The sequence below is a fragment of the Oncorhynchus mykiss genome, chromosome 6 (assembly GCF_013265735.2).
Source record: "Oncorhynchus mykiss isolate Arlee chromosome 6, USDA_OmykA_1.1, whole genome shotgun sequence".
Lineage (NCBI taxonomy): Eukaryota > Metazoa > Chordata > Actinopteri > Salmoniformes > Salmonidae > Oncorhynchus > Oncorhynchus mykiss.
This window is the reverse complement of record NC_048570.1, coordinates 80,609,117-80,631,171: the sequence shown is the minus strand read 5'-3', so window position 1 is coordinate 80,631,171 and position 22,055 is coordinate 80,609,117. Positions and strand designations below refer to the sequence as shown.

General features: G+C 43.9%; 1 protein-coding gene across 6 annotated transcripts in view; it reads left to right on the top strand.

Moving 5' to 3' along the window:
• Positions 1 to 22,055, top strand: part of LOC110519503 (semaphorin-6D) — a 47,664-nt gene that overhangs the window by 4,850 nt on the left and 20,759 nt on the right. For all 6 annotated transcript variants that reach the window (XM_036981100.1, XM_036981098.1, XM_036981101.1 and 3 more), the window contains exons 2-9: positions 11,095 to 11,271; positions 12,205 to 12,377; positions 15,976 to 16,038; positions 16,613 to 16,714; positions 16,839 to 16,929; positions 17,124 to 17,243; positions 17,592 to 17,680; positions 19,871 to 20,088. In XM_036981100.1, the coding sequence (XP_036836995.1) occupies positions 11,160 to 11,271; positions 12,205 to 12,377; positions 15,976 to 16,038; positions 16,613 to 16,714; positions 16,839 to 16,929; positions 17,124 to 17,243; positions 17,592 to 17,680; positions 19,871 to 20,088 (968 nt within the window). In that variant the 5' untranslated portion in view covers positions 11,095 to 11,159. The remainder of the gene's footprint in view (positions 1 to 11,094; positions 11,272 to 12,204; positions 12,378 to 15,975; positions 16,039 to 16,612; positions 16,715 to 16,838; positions 16,930 to 17,123; positions 17,244 to 17,591; positions 17,681 to 19,870; positions 20,089 to 22,055) is intronic.

The window sequence follows — 22,055 nt, the reverse complement described above, 5'->3', positions numbered from 1 at the left end:
CTACTACTAACCACCAGAGAGTTGGACAGTGAAGGGCCACTACTACTAATCCTAACCACCAGAGAATTGGACAGTGAAGGGCCACTACTACTAACCCCCAAAGAGTTGAACAGTGAAGGGCCACTACTACTAACCACCAGAGAGTTGGACAGTGAAGGGCCACTACTACTAACCCTAACCACCAGAGAGTTGGACAGTGAAGGGCCACTACTACTAACCCCCAAAGAGTTGAACAGTGAAGGGCCACTACTACTAACCCCCAGAGAGTTGGACAGTAAAGGGCCACTACTACTAACCCCCAGAGAGTTGGACAGTAAAGGGCCACTACTACTAACCCCCAGAGAGTTGGACAGTAAAGGGCCACTACTACTAACCCTCAGAGAGTTGGACAGTGAAGGGCCACTACTACTAACCCCTCAGAGAGTTGGACAGTAAAGGGCCACTACTACTAACCCTCAGAGAGTTGGACAGTGAAGGGCCACTACTACTAACCCCTCAGAGAGTTGGACAGTGAAGGGCCACTACTACTAACCCCTCAGAGAGTTGGACAGTAAAGGGCCACTACTACTAACCCTCAGAGAGTTGGACAGTAAAGGGCCACTACTACTAACCCCCAGAGAGTTGGACAGTGAAGGGCCACTACTACTAACCCCCAGAGAGTTGGACACTGAAGGGCCACAACTACTAACCCTAACCCCCAGAGAGTTGGACAGTGAAGGGCCACTACTACTAAGCCTAACCCCCAGAGAGTGGGACAGTGAAGGGCCACTACTACTAAGCCTAACCCCCAGAGAGTTGAACAGTGAAGGGCCACTACTACTAAGCCTAACCCCCAGAGAGTTGGACAGTGAAGGGCCACTACTACTAACCACCAGAGAGTTGGACAGTGAAGGACCACGACTACTAACCCTAACCCCCAGAGAGTTGGATAGTGAAGGGCCACTACTACTAAGCCTAACCCCCAGAGAGTTGGACATTGAAGGACCACTACTACTAACTCTAACCACCAGAGAGTTGGACAGTGAAGGGCCACTACTACTACCTCTAACCACCAGAGAGTTGGATAGTGAAGGACCACGACTACTAACCCTAACCCCCAGAGAGTTGGATAGTGAAGGGCCACTACTACTAACCCTAACCCCCAGAGAGTTGGATAGTGAAGGGCCACTACTACTAACTCTAACCACCAGAGAGTTGGACAGTGAAGGGCCACGACTACTAAGCCTAACCCCCAGAGAGTTGGATAGTGAAGGGCCACGACTACTAACCCTAACCCCCAGAGAGTTGGATAGTGAAGGGCCACTACTACTAAGCCTAACCCCCAGAGAGTTGGATAGTGAAGGGCCACTACTACTAAGCCTAACCCCCAGAGAGTTGGACAGTGAAGGGCCACGACTACTAAGCCTAACCCCCAGAGAGTTGGACAGTAAAGGGCCACTACTACTAACCCCCAGAGAGTTGGACAGTGAAGGGCCACTACTACTAACCCCCAGAGAGTTGGACACTGAAGGGCCACTACTACTAACCCTCAGAGAGTTGGACAGTAAAGGGCCACTACTACTAAGCCTAACCCCCAGAGAGTGGGACAGTGAAGGGCCACTACTACTAACCCTAACCCCCAGAGAGTTGGACAGTGAAGGGCCACTACTACTAACCCTAACCCCCAGAGAGTTGGACAGTGGAGGGCCACTACTACTAACCCCCAGAGAGTTGGACAGTGAAGGGCCACTACTACTAACCCCCAGAGAGTTGGACAGTGAAGGGCCACCACTACTAAGCCTAACCCCCAGAGAGTTGGACAGTGAAGGGCCACTACTACTAACCCCCAGAGAGTTGGACAGTAAAGGGCCACTACTACTAACCCCCAGAGAGTTGGACAGTGAAGGGTCACTACTACTAAGCCTAACCCCCAGAGAGTTGGACAGTGAAGGGCCACTACTACTAACCCCCAGAGAGTTGGACAGTAAAGGGCCACTACTACTAACCCCCAGAGAGTTGGACAGTGAAGGGCCACTACTACTAACCCCCAGAGAGTTGGACAGTGAATGGCCACTACTACTAACCCCCAGAGAGTTGGACAGTAAAGGGCCACTACTACTAACCCCCAGAGAGTTGGACAGTGAAGGGCCACTACTACTAACCCTAACCTCTAGAGAGTTGGACAGTGAAGGGCCACTACTACTAACCCCCAAAGCGTTGGACAGTGAAGGGCCACTACTACTAACCCTAACCCCTAGAGAGTTGGACAATGAAGGGCCACTACTACTAACCCTAACCCCTAGAGAGTTGGACAGTGAAGGGCCACTACTACTAACCCCCAAAGAGTTGGACAGTGAAGGGCCACTACTACTAACCCTAACCCCTAGAGAGTTGGACAATGAAGGGCCACTACTACTAACCCCCAGAGAGTTGGACAGTGAAGGGCCACTACTACTAACCCTAACCCCTAGAGAGTTGGACAGTGAAGGGCCACTACTACTAACCCCCAAAGAGTTGGACAGTGAAGGGCCACTACTACTAACCCTAACCCCTAGAGAGTTGGACAATGAAGGGCCACTACTACTAAACCCCAGAGAGTTGGACAATGAAGGGCCACTACTACTAACCCCCAGAGAGTTGGACAGTGGAGGGCCACTACTACTAACCCCCAGAGAGTTGGACAGTGTTAGGGGCGGTAGCTCCATTGTACAGCCCAGCGAAAAGCCTCTATTGTTCCTGTCACACCTGCAGCTCTGGCCTTTGTGCTTCACTACAGCTGAACTACCATGGAGCCTTTCTCCTCTTAAAATCCCCCTCTCACCAAGGTATATGGAAAGAGAGAGTAAAGGAGACAAGGAGAGAAACAACTGTCTTTCTCCTCTTATACCCCTCTACACACAAAAGGAAAGAAAGAGGGAGGAAAGGAGGGAAGTAGAGAGGAGGGAGGGATGGTGTGAGGTGGCACAGCCTTCTTTCTCTGCCAACTCTCTCTGTACCAACAAGTCAGGCTCTTCAGATGTAATCCTCAGTAAATACTGAGATGACTGGCTCATGTTGTTATTGAAGAGAAGGAGAGGGAGCAGTAATGGTTTCTCTAGTCTGCTCTGATGGAGGTCTGCTAATCGCCTGGCTGCTCGGTCACAAACTGATTACTTTCCCAAAGCCCTGATGAGGACAACAAAGTTATTTAGTACATCCAATTTGGCATGGCTGCACACACACATGCACGCACGTAGGCAAGCACACACACATACACACACACACACACACACACACACGCACGCGTGTAGTCAGGCAGACACTTGCACACACACAGAGAATGCTACTAGTAAAATGTAATTGTATTCAGTGAAGTCCAGTAGAAGTAATACTACAGTTTGTACTGAGGTTAACTGATTTCCTCTACGTTGTGTGTATGGCTGTGTGTTTTTGATTTTACTATACTTGTGGAGACCAGAAGCCCTCACAATGATACTAAAACAATTCCAATTTGGACAAGTGGGGACAATTCGATGGTCTCCACAAGGAAAACATAGATTTTAGGCTTAGGGTTTAGGTTTAGGGGTACAATTAGGTTTAGGATTAGAAATAGGGTTTGGAATTAGGGTTAAGGGTTTAAAGGTTAGGGAAAATAGGATTTTTAATGGGAATAAATTGTTTGATCCCCACAAGTATAGTAAAATGTGTGTGTGTGTGTGTGTGTGTGTGTGTGTGTGTGTAACATAGGGCTGGGCTGGGTTGTCCCTGGAGCAGAATCTATTGTTCAGTGGTGTTCTATTGGTGTTCTATTGGTCATACTGATGGAGGGGTATTTACAACAACACACAGGGTGGGGTCATGGGGGTTACATTACTGTGTACAACACTTGATTGGGCCAATTCCTCCACAGCCCCAGTTGTACTGACCTGCAGGAGAAGAGACTGCTCTGGTGTTGTTTCTACAGGCAGAATGGAAACAGCGGGAGGGGAGGGAGTGAGAGAATAGAATGAGAGAAGGAGGGTAGGGAGAGAGAGAGAATAGAAAGATGGATGGATATGGACAGAGAAAATGAGAGAGAGAGAAATAACTATACATACAGTATGTCCAACAATCACAGAAGCTGGACTAAATATACAGTACCAGTCAACAGTTTGGACACACCTACTCATTCAACGATTTATCTTTATTTTTACTATTTTCTACATTATAGAATAATAGTGAAGACATCAAAACTATGAAATAACACATGTGGAATCATGTAGTAACCGAAAAAGTGTTAAACCAATTCAAATATATATTTAACAAAGTAGCCACCCTTTGCCTTGAGGAAAGCTTTGCACACTCTTGACATTCCCTCAACCAGCTTCACCTGGAATGCTTTTCCAACAGTCTTGAAGGAGTTCACATATATGATGAGCACTTGTTTCCTTCACTCTGCTGTCCAACTCATCCCAAACTATCTCAATTGGGTTGAGGTTGGGTGATTGTGGAGGGCAGGTCATCTGATGCAGCACTCCATCACTCTCCTTCTCTGTCAAATAGCCCAAATAGCCTGGAAGTGTGTTGGGTCATTGTCCTGTTGAAAAACAAATGATAGTCCCACTAAGAGCAAACCAGATGGGATGGCATATCACTGCAGAATTCTGTGGTAGCCATGCTGGTTGTGTGTCTTGAATTCTAAATAAATCACAGACAGTGTCACCACCAAAGCACCCCAACATCATCACACCTCCTCCTCCATGCTTCACGGTGGGAACTACACATGCGGAGATCATCCACGGTGGTTGGACGGTGGTTGGAACCAAAAATCTCAAATTTGGACTCATCAGACCAAAGGACAGATTTCCACTGGTCTAATGTCCATTGCTTGTGCTTCTTGGCCCAAGCAAGTCTCTTCTTATTATTGGTGTCCTTTAGTAGTGGTTTCTTTGCAGCAATTCGACCACGAAAGCCTGATTCATGCAGTCTCCTCTGAACAGTTGATGTTGAGATGTGTCTGTTACTTGAACTCTGTGAAGCATTTATTTGAGCTGCAATTTCTGAGGTTGGTAACTCTAATGGACTTATCATCTGCAGCAGAGTAACTCTGTGTCTTCCTTTCCTGTGGCGGTCCTCATGAGAGCCAGTTTCATAGCGCTTGATGGTTTTTGCAACTGCACCTGAAGAAACGTTAAAAGTTCTTGAAATTTTCCGGATTGACTGACCTTCATGTCTTAAAGTAATGTCATTTCTCTTTGCTTATTTAAGTTGTTCTTGCCATAATATGGACTTTGTCTTTACCAAATAGGGCTATCTTCTGTATACCACCCATATCTTGTCCCAACACAACTGATCGGCTCAAACACATTAACAAGAAAATAAATTCCACAAATTCACTTTGAACAAGGCACACCTGTTAATTGAAATGCATGCCATACCTCTTGAATCTGGTTGGCAGAATGCCAAGAGTGTGCAAAGTTGTCATCAAGGCAAAGAGTGGCTACTTTGAAGAATCTCAAATATAAAATAAATTTATTTTTGTTTAACACTTATTTGGTTACTACATGATGCCACGTGATGTTTCATAGTTCTGATGTCTTCACTATTATTATACAAAGTAGAAAATAGTAAAAGTAAAGAAAAACTCTTGAATGAGTGGGTGTTGTTTAAATCTTTGACAGGTATTGATGTATATATGCAGAGAGAGGAAGTCCTGTCCACACTGATTGCTGCTCCCAGTCTGTAAGTTCTCTGTTAATAACCTTGTGCTACTTACAACTTTACCACAATGTAGGTGTTGGTCAGGTTCTGTGATTGAAACACTGCAACTAGAACAAGCTTCATAGGGCAACTTGGTGCAGATCCTGCCAATAACAAACAACCAGCCAACAACCCCCGCCACACACACACACACACACACATACACACACTATACTTACGCACACACCCTCCTCTTGGTGTTTAAACAGTGTGAGTCTGAGCCAACAACATCAGCAGTGGGAGAGTGATTGTAGGATACTGAAAAGCCTGTAATAACAGACAGAGAGAGGAGAGAGAGAAGGAGGGGGAAGGCTGAACAGGACAGAGTTGCGTGACTAGCTCTATTCCTGCGTCTCAGGGCCTGTCGAGCCCCCCCCCCCCCCCCCCCCCCCCCCCCACACAAACACACACAAACACTCGGCAGGGTAGGAATAGGATAGTGAATAGGGAACATGCTAGGTTGGCCTCAGATTGAGGGTAATTTTAGCAGGCTGACCCCTCCACGTCTCCCCTTTCTCTCCCTCTCTGTTCTGTTTTACATTAGAGCTGCTCAGGAACAACTGCTGCTCCACCGCTAGGCATCATGGGAAGTTACAGCCCAAGTGTTCCACAATAACAGAGAGAGAGAGAGAGAGTCTTGAAAGAAAATAAAAAGAGAAAGGATAGGGAATGAAGGAAGGGAGAAAAAGAGAGGATAGGGAATGAAGGAAGGGAGAAAAAGAGAGAGGATAGGGAATGAAGGAAGGGAGAAAAAGAGAGAGGATAGGGAATAAAGGAAGGAAGAAAAAGAGAGAGGATAGGGAATGAAGGAAGGGAGAAAAAGAGAGGGGATAGGGAATAAAGGGAGGGAGAAAAAGAGAAAGGATAGGGAATAAAGGAAGGGAGAAAAAGAGAGAGGATAGGGAATAAAGGAAGGGAGAAAAAGAGAGAGGATAGGGAATAAAGGGAGGGAGAAAAAGAGAAGGGATAGGGAATGAAGGAAGGGAGAAAAAGGGAGGATAGGGAATGAAGGGAGAAAAAGAGAGATGATAGGGAATGAAGGAAGGGAGAAAAAGAGAGAGGATAGGGAATGAAGGAAGGGAGAAAAAGAGAGAGGATAGGGAATGAAGGAAGGGAGAAAAAGAGAGGATAGGGAATGAAGGAAGGGAGAAAAAGAGAGAGGATAGGGAATGAAGGAAGGGAGAAAAAGAGAGGATAGGGAATGAAGGAAGGGAGAAAAAGAGAGAGGATAGGGAATAAAGGAAGGGAGAAAAAGAGAGAGGATAGGGAAGGAAGGGAGAAAAAGAGAAAGGATAGGGAATAAAGGGAGGGAGAAAAAGAGAAAGGATAGGGAATGAAGGAAGGGAGAAAAAGGGAGAGGATAGGGAATAAAGGAAGGGAGAAAAAGAGAGAGGATAGGGAAGGAAGGGAGAAAAAGAGAGAGGATAGGGAATAAAGGAAGGGAGAAAAAGAGAGAGGATAGGGAAGGAAGGGAGAAAAAGAGAGAGGATAGGGAAGGAAGGGAGAAAAAGAGAGGATAGGGAATGAAGGAAGGGAGTAAAAAGAGAGCGTTAGAAAGAAGAAAGAAAGGAAAAATAATACAAATAATCCTTAACAAGGGAGATTTATGATTTACCTGTAAATAAATGATTAACCAGTGAAAGGAGCCTTGTTGTATCTTGAGGCAGCCCTGAGGCAGTATAGTAATGTTCATATCATTTTCCCAGGGTTTATACTTTATTGATTGTATCTGTATTCATTGTTTTCTTCTTAGAGATTTAATTGTCAGTTGTTGTCTCGAGAACCATTTGGAAAACAATACATTTTCTCTTGGACAACTTTTTGGAATTGATTTGAAGGTCTGAATTGTAGGGAGAGTAACAACAGCAGCGGGGATATTGCCAGATTTTGGCAATTAAGCTAGCATGCTAGCTGTTCTGGTAGACTTCCAGGCATTGTGCTAATGCTAGTTAGCAACGACTGGTGAAACTACAGTTCATTCAGAAAGTATTCACAGCGCTAGACCTTTTCCACATTTTGTTGTGTTACAGCCTGAATTTAAAATGTGTTCATTTGAGATTTGGTGTCACTGATCTCCACACAATAAATACCCCATAATGTCAAAGTGCAGTTATGATTTTAGAAATGTTTACAAATGAATTCAAACTGAACAGCTGAAATGTCTTGAGTCAATAAGTATTCAACTATTTTGTTAAGGCAAGGCTAAATAAGTTCAAGAGTAAAAATGTGCTCAACAAGTCACATAATAAGTTGCATGGACTCACTCTGTGTGCAATAATAGCGTTTAAATGACTACCCCATCTCTGTACCCCACACATACAATCAGGGGCGCACCTTTGGTTTTAGAAGTGGGGGGACATAACTTGTGTTTTTTAAATGTTTTTTTATCCAGTCGGATAAACACTCCAAACAACCTACCTGACCACATGGTCCTGGAGCCTCGTTGTTGGACCACATTCCAATGATAAAACGGGGTGCGGGGGGGGGACAAAAATGCAATTTCAAAATGTGGAGGGGACATGTTCCCCCCGTCCCCAGTGAAAGATGCGCACCTGCATACAATTATATGTAAGGTCCCTCAGTCGAGCAGTGATTTTCAAGCACAGATTCAACCACAAAGACCAGGGAAGGAAACTGTGTAGGGATTTCACCATGAGGCCAATGGTGACTTTAAAACAGTTAGTGTTTAAAATGTCTGTAGAATCAGATAACGGAGGATGGATCAACAACATTGTAGTTACTCCACAATACTAACATAAATGATAGAGTGAAAAGAAGGAAGCCTGTACAGAATAGGCAGTAAGGAAGGCACTTAAAATAATACTGAAAAGAAAATTGGCAAAGAAATAAACATTTTGTCCTGAATACAAAGTGTTATGTTTGGAGCAAATCCAACACATCACTAAGTACCACTCTTCATATTTTTAAGCATGGTGGTGGCTGCATCATGTTATGGGTATGCTTGTCATCGGCAAGGACTAGGGAGTTTTTTAGGATAAAAATAAATGGAATAGAGCTAAGCACTGGCAAAATCATATAGGAAAACTTGATTCAGTCTGTTTTCCAACAGACACTGGGAGACAAATTCACCTTTTAGCAGGACAATGACCTAAAACACAAGGCCAAATATACACTGGAGTTGCTTACCAAGATGACATTGAATGTTGCTAAGTGACCTAGTTACAGTTTTGACTTAAATCGGCTTGAAAATCCATGGCAAAACTTGCAAATATCTGTCTAGCAATGATCAAGAACCGACTTGATAATTTTTTAAAAGAATAATGGGCAAATATTGTACAATCCAGGTAAGCAAAGCTCTTAGAGATTTACCCAGGAAGACTCACACCTGTAATCACTGCCACATGTGATTCTAACATGTATTGACTTAGGGGGTTGAATACTTACTTAGCGGTTTATTTTCCATATATATATATATACATTTCTTCCATTTTGTCATCACAGAGTATTTTGTGTAGATCATTGAAAAAAATAAAAAATAATCAATTTCAATCCCACTTTGTAACACAACAACATTTGGAAAAAGTCAAGGGGTGTGGATAGTTTCTGAAGGAACGGTACCTTCATCTTCCTTCAAACTGCATGCAGAGACATACAGATTGTACCCATGAGCTCATCTGACTCTGGGTAAGTAGAAAAAGGTCTTAATTGCCGATATCTCACATTACCCCTTTAAGTAGCTAAAGCAGCATGTCCCCATGTAGTTGTCTCTACTTGTCTCTCTTTCTCCACTATATCAATTCCTCTTCTTCACTGATTAGGGTGAGGGATGAAATTGCTGACAGTTGCAGATCAGTGAATCATTCGTTATAGATCTCTGAATCGTTCTATATAGATTATATGAATTGTTCGGTATGGATCAGTTAATCATTTGTGTATGGGATATCCTGTAGCCAGCCTCATCGATGTGTGTTAGATCACCAGAGATCTTTCTGCTCTGATTCTTTCTGCTCTGATTTTCAGAACTCTAATTTCTCCACTAAAACCACTAATTGAAGAGAAGAGCAGATCTGCTCTGCCAGCTGGCACTGGGCTGGTTGTGCAGTAGTGCATGTGTACCTCCATAGTGGCTGGTGATGCATCACTGCCAGTCATACAGTTTGGTTTGACTCTCTCTGTGTCTCTCTGTGTCTCTCTGTGTCTCTCTGTGTCTCTCTGTCTCTCTCTGTCTCTCTCTGTCTCTCTCTGTCTCTCTCTGTCTCTGTCATCACCACAGTGATATAACTCTCCTCAGGCCACTTTAACAGCCACATAGATACCATAGATCTAAGGCTGTGTGTATTCAGCCAGCTAACAGTATTAGACAGGGAGAGTAGATTTAGTCTGCAGTGTGTTGATTGTTCCATCCGGCCCCCCGCAGACATCCTCATTCTCATTGGTCATCTGTGCTGCTCTAACGATGACATCTAATGTTTCTTAGATCTAAAGATATAATATAATAATAATAATATAATAGTTCATATATGTGAACATGTATATAAGCCTAGTGAGGCATACATCCTGACTGGATCAATCAGATACTAAGGGGCTGGCCAGACAGACACACCGGCTGCTGCCAGTTAGCTCTGCTCTGAAGCAGGTGGACCTTGGGCTAATTGAAAACGTGTCAATACTGGTTTGTGTGTGTGTGGCTGTGTGTGCGTGCGTGTGCGCAAAGAGATGACGTGCTCATCAGTGGTACTCTGGGATACTCTGCTTGTGTGCACACTTTTGTGTGTGTGTGTCTCAGTGTGCTGCTGGCTAATCCATCCCCGTGTGTGTGTGTGTGTGTGTGTCTAGTGGTAAATTGTGTATATCCGTTCAGACTGTCCACATGAATAATTTGTTTGTCTTATAAATATTTGACTGGACGTTCATTAATATGCACACACGTCGTCTCTAAAGGGCCTCTCACACACACACACACACACACACACACACACACACACACACACACACACACACACACACACACACACACACACACACACACACACACACACACACACACACACACTAGCTGATCAGGCCGTCCGAGGTACTGCTCATGTCATAAATGATCTCAACTTGAAACCGCTAAACATTCCATCATGTGATCTACAATAGACCTGGGTATAATAGTTCCTGGTAAAAGGGGTTCAGAGAGAATGAGAGAGAAATGGTGTGTGTGTGTGTGTGTGTGTGTGTGTGTGTGTGTGTGTGTGTGTGTGTGTGTGTGTGTGTGTGTGTGTTTGTGTGTGTGTGTGTGTGAGAGAGAGATATAGAGAGCGATTACAGAAAATATCATTTTCTTTGGCGATTTAGAATATACAGGTATTTGGTGTCAATACTGAAATCTGTTAGTTCTGGACTTTCCTGTGTGTATCTGTATTTCATGACTGATCGTCTCTGTGTTTCCAGGTAACATCTTGTTGGGTGAGAACCAGGCAGGAAGGAGTGGTCTCAGACCAAAAGCAGCAACAGTCATGGTTAGGAGAGCAGGCCTTCTGCTCAGCATACTGCTAGCTACAGCCACACACACCATGTCTGCCAGCTTCCCAGAGGACAGTATACCCCTGGACGTTGTCGATGCACACTGTGAGTACACACACGCTGCACGTACACACACACTCAGGTTAGTCTCACTCACAAGACAGCAGCATCATGTCTCAGTACAATTTAATTTCCAATCAGCTTTTATGCTGCACCCTGTTGTCATGAATTATGTGTCCCATTGTCCTGCATGTATCAGTGAACAGTGTATTGATGGTGTACTGTAAGGTCTTCATGGTAATGTAATGTGTATCAGTGAACAGTGTATTGATGATGTACTGTAAGGTCTTCATGGTAATGTAATGTGTATCAGTGAACAGTGTATTGATTGTGTACTGTAAGGTCTTCATGGTAATGTAATGTGTATCAGTGAACAGTGTATTGATTGTGTACTGTAAGGTCTTCATGGTAATGTAATGTGTATCAGTGAACAGTGTATTGATGGTGTACTGTAAGGTCTTCATGGTAATGTAATGTGTATCAGTGAACAGTGTATTGATGGTGTACTGTAAGGTCTTCATGGTAATGTAATGTGTATCAGTGAACAGTGTATTGATTGTGTACTGTAAGGTCTTCATGGTAATGTAATGTGTAAACCTTAACCCTAACTGTAACCTGAACCTAAACTAAACCCTAACTACTAACCCTAAACCTTAACCCTAACTGTAACCTGAACCTAAACTAAACCCTAGCTACTAACCCTAAACCTTAACCCTAAATCCCCTAGAAATGGCATTTGACCATGTGGGGACCAACAACATTCTGTTGGTTTACTATTCCTGAGGCGACCACCGTGCTGTATCAGCAGCCTGAATTACACTACTGAGACATTTCTATAAAGCTGTAACACACAACATGTTTACGCTTAATCAATAACCTGATTGATAGTGTGTGGCCCTCAGAGCCAGTGTGTGTGTGTAGCACTCTGAAAGCTTACACGTGCGTGATCTCTAACTAACGTGTGTTTGTGTGTTTCAGTCTCGCGGCAGTACCCAGTGTTCCGAGGTCGTCTGTCGGGGAACGAGTCACAGCACAGACTGGACTTCCAACTGATGACCAAGATACAGGATACACTGTTCATCGCTGGCAGAGACCAGGTGTATCTAGTGAGTCTCCGGGAATCCTACAGGAATGAGATCATTCCCTACAGGGTAAGTCTGCCTGTCTTTGAGTTTGTCTGTCTGTCTAACCACAAGTTACTCACTGAGTTACACACAAGTCGTCTGTAGAAAAAACAACCTCATCAATCACATAATTAACAGGCTATAAATGAGAGTGGAAATGGCTCTTTCTATAAATAATGGGGCCAATGTGTGACATTGGGATCAACATTTAAAGTGGTTTGAAACTAAAATAAAATGTTTTTTCATAGATGAAATAGATTGGATGCATACATGGTGTTGTTTCGGTAGCCGATGTGGTTCACGCAGGGATACATAATAAAGCCATAAATAATGGTAGCATTAATCTCACCATCCCTGGTTTAATAATGAGAAAGTGACCAAAAAACAGGTTCCTTTTTAATGGAAGACTTTGTATGGGAAGCCAACAGATGTCTTCATAATAACTGCACATGGTTTTACCAACAGAGTACTGCAACACCCTTCAATTGAATTCCATTGAAGCGGTGGGAAACTGTGGCCACATTTCTCACAAAAACGGATCAAAAATGAAATCACAGATAATTATAAGGGAGCAGGAGAACTTATAAATGGGCTACAAGAATTAAAAATAATTTTCAAGCACCAGATTTTCAAGGTAGGCCTATTCCAGTTCTTGAATTTCTGAGCTCCAAATTTAATTTCAAGTAGGCTACTTCAAGCCTCTTGTATTGTTTAAAATTGCAGGTATAACATGGAGAAAAAAATGTCTTTGTCACGTTATTTCATGACCAGATCATAATGTCCATAAGCCCACTAGGCTGTGTAATTTGTTGGCATTATATCCAGAATAATTCATAGGAATAACATTGGTGTTGCGCACAGCTGCGCACAGTAGACTCCATGTCCAATCGGAGGCACAAAAACAGATGAAAACTTTTATGTACTGAGTTCATGTTTTCTATGTTAAATCTAACGAGACCCTGCTGTAAATCAAGCAGGAAACAACAGATGATCCGCATCAATTCACAAGGGATATTAGATCCAACGTGGATCCAGGAACAACTGTCTTCACCGGTGTAACGAATGAGACACCAAAATAGGATTTTTTTTCCCAGCACTCGGGCTGTTGTTGCATTGCATGCGCTTTCACAACAGCTGTTTGTTCCGCACTTGACTGTCATTCAGAAAATTCCTTCCTGGATCAGATGATGATGTGTGAAAATATTACGGCGTACCTAATCAGCTGGTCACCAAATGATCACCCAACAAGTATTAAGCATAATTATTGAAGAACCGGAGGGTCTGCTGTCCGGACCTCTGGCAGTCTCTATGGGGGTGCCACAGGGTTCAATTCTTGGACCGACTCTCTTCTCTGTATACATCAATGATGTCGCTCTTGCTGCTGGTGAGTCTCTGATCCACCTCTACGCAGACGACACCATTCTGTATACTTCTGGCCCTTCTTTGGACACTGTGTTAACAACCCTCCAGGCAAGCTTCAATGCCATACAACTCTCCTTCCGTTTCCTCCAATTGCTCTTAAATACAAGTAAAACTAAATGCATGCTCTTCAACCGATCGCTGCCTGCACCTGCCCGCCTGTCCAACATCACTACTCTGGACGCCTCTGACTTAGAATACGTGGACAAATACATAGGTGTCTGGTTAGACTGTAAACTCTCCTTCCAGACCCACATCAAACATCTCCAATCCAAAGTTAAATCTAGAATTGTCTTCCTATTTCGCAACAAAGCATCCTTCACTCATGCTGCCAAACATACCCTTGTAAAACTGACCATCCTACCAATCCTCGACTTTGGCGATGTCATTTACAAAATAGCCTCCAATACCCTACTCAACAAATTGGATGCAGTCTATCACAGTGCAATCCGTTTTGTCACCAAAGCCCCATATACTACCCACCATTGCGACCTGTACGCTCTCGTTGGCTGGCCCTCGCTTCATACTCGTCGCCAAACCCACTGGCTCCATGTCATCTACAAGACCCTGCTAGGTAAAGTCCCCCCTTATCTCAGCTCGCTGGTCACCATAGCATCACCCACCTGTAGCACGCACTCCAGCAGGTATATCTCTCTGGTCACCCCCAAAACCAATTATTTCTTTAGCCGCCTCTCCTTCCAGTTCTCTGCTGCCAATGACTGGAACAAACTACAAAAATCTGTGAAACTGGAAACACTTATCTCCCTCACTAGCTTTAATTAACCTCTAGTGACTCCCAAACCCGCATGCGGGAGCGTAATCATCGCCTGAAACTAATTAGCATAATGCAGCGGACATAAATATCCCTAGAAAATATTCCTATTCATGAAAATCACAAATGAAATATATTGAGACACAGCTTAGCCTTTTGTTAATCACACTGTCATCTCAGATTTTCAAAATATGCTTTACAGCCAACGCTAGACAAGCATTTGTGTAAGTTTATCATAGCCTAGCATAGCATTATGCCTTGCTAGCAGCAGGCAACCTTGTCACGGAAATCAGAAAAGCAATCAAATTAAATAATTTACCTTTGAAGAACTTTGGATGTTTTCACTCACGAGACTCCCAGGTAGATGCCAGAGTTCATTTTTTCCCAAAATATTATTTTTGTAGGTGAAACAGCTCTGTTTGTTCTTCACTTTTGGCTGAGAAATCGCCCGGAAATTGCGGTCACCACAACGCTGAAAAATATTCCAAATTAGCTCCATAATACCGACAGAAACATGGCAAACGTTGTTTAGAATCCATCCTCAAACGTTAGTGTTTTCTATTGAAAGCTGTCAATTAAACACCATTCCAGTGTTTTACTTGCTATATTGAATTTACTTCGTCACCATGGCCTTTTTTTGCCTTTACCTCCCTTATCTCACCTCATTTGCTCACATCGTATATAGACTTGTTTATACTGTATTAGTGACTGTATGTTTGTTTTACTCCATGTGTAACTCTGTGTCGTTGTATCTGTCGAACTGCTTTGCTTTATCTTGGCCAGGTCGCAATTGTAAATGAGAACTTGTTCTCAACTTGCCTACCTGGTTAAATAAAGGTGAAATAAATAAATGATCAATTTAGGTTTTAAGTATCAAGGTACGTTGACTCTTTCGGTTAGAAGCATTAACTTTTGCAATCACGTACATTATTTTGGATTTGTGTGCCCATAAAAACAGTTTTCACCCTGTAACATAAGGAGACAAGAAATGGTTACACTGCATTTCTGAGATCTCTATACAAAAAAAAACTGTCCTACAGCTATATCCAGGATTCTTACTGGGTTAAAGTTCAATGTCTAATTGAACTGATTACTGCTTAATACAGTATATGATATAACGACAACTTACACTGCCATAAATGCAAGGACAGAAAAGTAATTTTTTATGTAACACGATTTTGGACAAATCCGTCAAGACGCCAATCATGATAAAAGGTTAAACAGGTTTTTAAGTCAACTTTGATTGAATATAGCTATGATCCCACATTACATCTTCATGTAATGACATGACATTGTTTTTGCAGATTGTTATCAATGACTTATCAACAGCTGTAAAAAGTTGTCCAGTGTGGGAAATCCCAAATGCTGAATTGTGTATGTTTGTGCTTGCCTGAATGTATGTGCCTCAATGTGTGTGTGTGTTGATGTTTACAGAAGTTAACATGGAGGTCAGGTGAGGCAGACAGAAAGAACTGTGCCATGAAGGGGAAACACAGAGTAAGACTTTACTATACTTACTAATATACTATGTTACTACTCACTGCCTTTCTACTGACAACTATAGACTCTCTACACTCGGCTTTACCTCTCACCTCATAATGTCTTATCATTATAGCTACCGGCTATAGCTGCCATTATAGCTACTGGCTATAGCTGCCATTATAGCTACTGGCTATAGCTGCAATTATAGCTACTGGCTATAGCTGCCATTATAGCTACTGGCTATAGCTACTGGCTATAGCTGCCATTATAGCTACTGGCTATAGCTGCCATTATAGCTACTAGCTATAGCTGCCATTATAGCTACTGGCTATAGCTACTGGCTATAGCTGCCATTATAGCTACTGGCTATAGCTACTGGCTATAGCTGCCATTATAGCTACTGGCTATAGCTGCCATTATAGCTACTAGCTATAGCTGCCATTATAGCTACTGGCTATAGCTACTAGCTATAGCTGCCATTATAGCTACTGGCTATAGCTACTGGCTATAGCTGCCATTATAGCTACTGGCTATAGCTACTGGCTAAACGGTTTATAATATGATCTCCTCTCTCTCTGTCCTCCTCCAGGATGAGTGTCATAACTACATCAAGGTTCTGGTTCCCAGAAATGATGACCTGGTGTTCATCTGTGGAACAAACGGCTTCAACCCCATGTGCCGATACTACAGGGTAAGACAACAGCAGGGTGTGTGAGAAACGTTCTCTCTCCCTCCCGCTCTGCCTCCATAAGCACCTATTGTTCACTATGCCGTCCGCGTCTTTGTTAACGGAGTGCATGTGTGTCTGTGTGTAGCTGGATAACCTGGAGTTTGATGGGGAGGAAATCAGCGGACTGGCACGATGCCCATTTGACGCCAAGCAGACCAACGTCGCTCTGTTCGCTGGTATAACCACACACACACACACACACACACACACACACACACACACACACACACACTGTGGCCATAGCAACTAGGGTTCATAAGTCAGTCTGTAAACAAACAGTTTGAACCAGGGTGTTAGATCCACATGTCCAGTCTGACAGAATGGAATGTGTTTGTCTGACCTGTGTGTGTGTGTGTGTATGTTGTTTTAGACGGGAAGCTGTACTCGGCAACGGTTGCTGACTTCCTGGCGAGCGACGCAGTGATCTACCGTAGTATGGGTGACGGCTCGGCCCTCAGGACTATCAAATATGACTCCAAATGGCTGAAAGGTAAACATAGCAGTGTGTGTTGACCAGAGACTCTGTCCATGTCCCTGTCCTGCGAAGACGTCCTGTAGCTCTGCTCTGTCACACTATCTAGGTCAACTTTTACACACAGCTGTAACAGGAACACTGAAATATTCAGGATGGATGCAGAGAGAGAGAGAGAAGTGGGGAAGGAGGGAGAGGGGAGGAGAACAGAGAGAGACAGAGTTGAAGGGAGGACAGAGGTAGTTATGTATAGACAGAGGTAGTTATGTATAGACAGAGGTAGTTATGTATAGACAGAGGTAGAAGTAGAGGGAGAGAAAAAAAGAGACGTGACAACACAAAACCTCTGTCCCCTCTCTCTTCCAGAGCCCCATTTCCTGCATGCAGTGGATTATGGGAACTATGTCTACTTCTTCTACAGAGAGATCGCAGCAGAACACAACAACTTGGGCAAGGTAACACACACACACACACACACACACACACACACACACACACACACACACACACACACACACACACACACACACACACACACACACACACACACACACACACACACACACACACAGTTTACTAGACAACATTGTATATTATAAATATTGATGTATTATAAATAGTAAACACTATATTACCAGACAACAGACAGTGTTGTAGAAAAGTGCAGAGTACAGCAGAATGTGTAAGGTGTAGTTTGGTAGGGACTGAACTGTAGGTCAAACTACACACACACACACACACACACACACACACACACACACACACACACACACACACGCACACACACACACACACACACACACACACACACAGTTTACTAGACAACATTGTATATTATAAATATTGATGTATTATAAATAGTAAACACTATATTACCAGACAACAGACAGTGTTGTAGAAAAGTGCAGAGTACAGCAGAATGTGTAAGGTGTAGTTTGGTAGGGACTGAACTGTAGGTCAAACTACTTTACATGTAAACCCTTTACCCATGGAGAGGATTCACACACACACACACACACACACACACACACACACACACACACACACACACTCTTGGTGGTAATGGATGTTTTCTGCAGTTGTTAGTTGCTTTAGCCACCACAGGCCTCATATTTACCCATGATGCATCATTCAGAGAATGGGCGGCCAGGCTGAAACCGTGGGATGATAAATATTTTAGCGCTACTAATGCTGGGATGTGTGTTTGTGTGTGTTCCTGTGTGTGTGTGTGTGTGTCGATGCTGATGGGTCTGGGATAACACCTGGGCAGATGGAGCTTTGCACTGGTCAATTATTTAAGCTGTTTCTGCTGACTGCTTCACACGCTTCATTTAAACCACAATAGCTCTAGCCCTAGTCCCCCACACTCCAACACCCAGAGCTCTAGCCCTAGTCCCCCACACTCCAACACCCAGAACTCTAGCCCTAGTCCCCCACACTCCAACACCCAGAGCTCTAGTCCTAGTCCCACACAGTCCAACACCCAGAGCTCTAGCCCTAGTCCCCAACACTCCAACACCCAGAGCTCTAGCCCTAGTCCCCCACACTCCAACACCCAGAGCTCTAGCCCTAGTCCCCCACAGTCCAACACCCAGAGCTCTAGCCCTAGTCCCCCACACTCCAACACCCAGAGCTCTAGCCCTAGTCCCCCACACTCCAACACCCAGAGCTCTAGCCCTAGTCCCACACAGTCCAACACCCAGAGCCCTAGCCCTAGTCCCCCACAGTCCAACACCCAGAGCTCTAGCCCTAGTCCCACACAGTCCAACACCCAGAGCTCTAGCCCTAGTCCCCCACAGTCCAACACTCCAACACCCAGAGCTCTAGCCCTAGTCCCCTACAGCCCAACACTCCAACACCCAGAGCCCTAGTCCCCCACAGTCCAACACCCAGAGCTCTAGCCCAGAGATCTAGCCCAGTCCCTATCATATAGCCCCGTCCTATAGCCCAGTCCCCATCATATAGCCCAGTCCCTATCATATAGCCCCATCCTATAGCCCAATTCCAGTCCTATAGCCCACTCCCTATCATATAGTTCCGTCTTATAGCACCATCCTATAGCCCAGTCCCTATCATATAGCCCAGTCCTATAGCCCAGTCCCTATCATATAGCCCAGTCCCTATCATATAGCCCAGTCCCTATCATATAGCACCATCCTATAGCCCAGTCCCTATCATATAGCCCAGTCCCTATCATATAGCACCATCCTATAGCCCAGTCCTATAGCCCAGTCCCTATCATATAGCCCAGTCCCTATCATATAGCCCAGTACCTATCATATAGCACCGTCCTACAGCCCAGCCCCTATCATATAGCCTAGCCCCTATCACATAGCCCAGTCCTATAGTCCATCTCTGTCCTAGTTCAAGGTTAATCAGACTGAGTAAAGAGGTGTGTGTGAATCAGGTTTAGGGCTAAGAGGTGTGAGTGTGAGGTGTTTGTTCAATCGGAGCTTCAAACAAATGTCGTCTCTGACACAGGGTCCTGGATAAGCATGTGTGTGCGCCCTCGCGTGTGCTTGTGTATGCGTCACACTGTGAGGCCACAGGATGAGGCAGATGTCTTATTCAGAGGGAGGAAGTGTTTTAGTGATGCTGATTGCAGAGTCTCTCTCTCTCCCCCCTGCTCCCCCTTTCCTTTCCAGGCCGTCTACTCCAGAGTGGCTCGTATCTGTAAGAACGACGTAGGCGGGTCTCAGCGTGTGTTGGAGAAACACTGGACGTCCTTCGTCAAGGCCAGACTCAACTGTTCTGTTCCTGGAGAATCGTTCTTCTACTTCGATGTTCTACAGTCCATCACTGACATCATCAACATCAACGGAGTTCCTTCTGTGGTGGGAGTCTTCACTACACAGATGAACAGGTAAGGATGGACACACTGAGGCTGCATCCCAAATGGCACCCTATTCCCTGTATAGTGCACTACTTTTGACTAGGGACCATAGGGATCTGGTCAAAGTGGTTCACTATACGGGAATAGGGTGCCATTTGGGGTACACTCTTTGTAATATTGGTGTAACAGATGTGTAACAGATGTGTTGTTATTGTGAATCTCTTGTTGTGTGTTTTCTCCATATCTAGTTAATAGTAGTTGTGTAACAGTGTGTGGTTGTGTTCATCTCTCTTCAGTATCCCAGGGCCTACAGTGTGTATATTAGTAGCTATAGTTAATAGTAGTTTTGTAACAGTGTGTGGTTGTGTTCCTCTCTCTTCAGTATCCTAGGGTCTGCAGTGTGTGTATTAGTAGCTATAGTTAATAGTAGTTGTGTAACAGTGTGTGGTTGTGTTCCTCTCTCTTCAGTATCCTAGGGTCTGCAGTGTGTGTATTAGTAGCTATAGTTAATAGTAGTTGTGTAACAGTGTGTGGTTGTGTTCCTCTCTCTTCAGTATCCCAGGGCCTACAGTGTGTATATTAGTAGCTATAGTTAATATTAGTTGTGTAACAGTGTGTGGTTGTGTTCCTCTCCTTCAGTATCCTAGGGTCTGCAGTGTGTGTATTAGTAGCTATAGTTAATAGTAGTTGTGTAACAGTGTGTGGTTGTGTTCCTCTCCTTCAGTATCCTAGGGTCTGCAGTGTGTGTATTAGTAGCTATAGTTAATAGTAGTTGTGTAACAGTGTGTGGTTGTGTTCCTCTCCTTCAGTATCCCAGGGCCTACAGTGTGTATATTAGTAGCTATAGTTAATATTAGTTGTGTAACAGTGTGTGGTTGTGTTCATCTCTCTTCAGTATCCCAGGGCCTACAGTGTGTATATTAGTAGCTATAGTTAATAGTAGTTGTGTAACAGTGTGTGGTTGTGTTCCTCTCTCTTCAGTATCCCAGGGCCTACAGTGTGTATATTAGTAGCTATAGTTAATATTAGTTGTGTAACAGTGTGTGGTTGTGTTCCTCTCCTTCAGTATCCTAGGGTCTGCAGTGTGTGTATTAGTAGCTATAGTTAATAGTAGTTGTGTAACAGTGTGTGGTTGTGTTCCTCTCCTTCAGTATCCCAGGGCCTACAGTGTGTATATTAGTAGCTATAGTTAATAGTAGTTGTGTAACAGTGTGTGGTTGTGTTCATCTCTCTTCAGTATCCTAGGGCCTACAGTGTGTATATTAGTAGCTATAGTTAATAGTAGTTGTGTAACAGTGTGTGGTTGTGTTCCTCTCCTTCAGTATCCCAGGGCCTACAGTGTGTATATTAGTAGCTATAGTTAATATTAGTTGTGTAACAGTGTGTGGTTGTGTTCATCTCTCTTCAGTATCCCAGGGCCTACAGTGTGTATATTAGTAGCTATAGTTAATATTAGTTGTGTAACAGTGTGTGGTTGTGTTCCTCTCTCTTCAGTATCCCAGGGCCTACAGTGTGTATATTAGTAGCTATAGTTAATAGTAGTTGTGTAACAGTGTGTGGTTGTGTTCCTCTCTCTTCAGTATCCCAGGGCCTACAGTGTGTATATTAGTAGCTATAGTTAATATTAGTTGTGTAACAGTGTGTGGTTGTGTTCATCTCTCTTCAGTATCCCAGGGCCTACAGTGTGTATATTAGTAGCTATAGTTAATAGTAGTTGTGTAACAGTGTGTGGTTGTGTTCATCTCTCTTCAGTATCCCAGGGTCTGCAGTGTGTATATTAGTAGCTATAGTTAATATTAGTTGTGTAACAGTGTGTGGTTGTGTTCCTCTCCTTCAGTATCCTAGGGTCTGCAGTGTGTATATTAGTAGCTATAGTTAATAGTAGTTGTGTAACAGTGTGTGGTTGTGTTCCTCTCTCTTCAGTATCCTAGGGCCTACAGTGTGTATATTAGTAGCTATAGTTAATATTAGTTGTGTAACAGTGTGTGGTTGTGTTC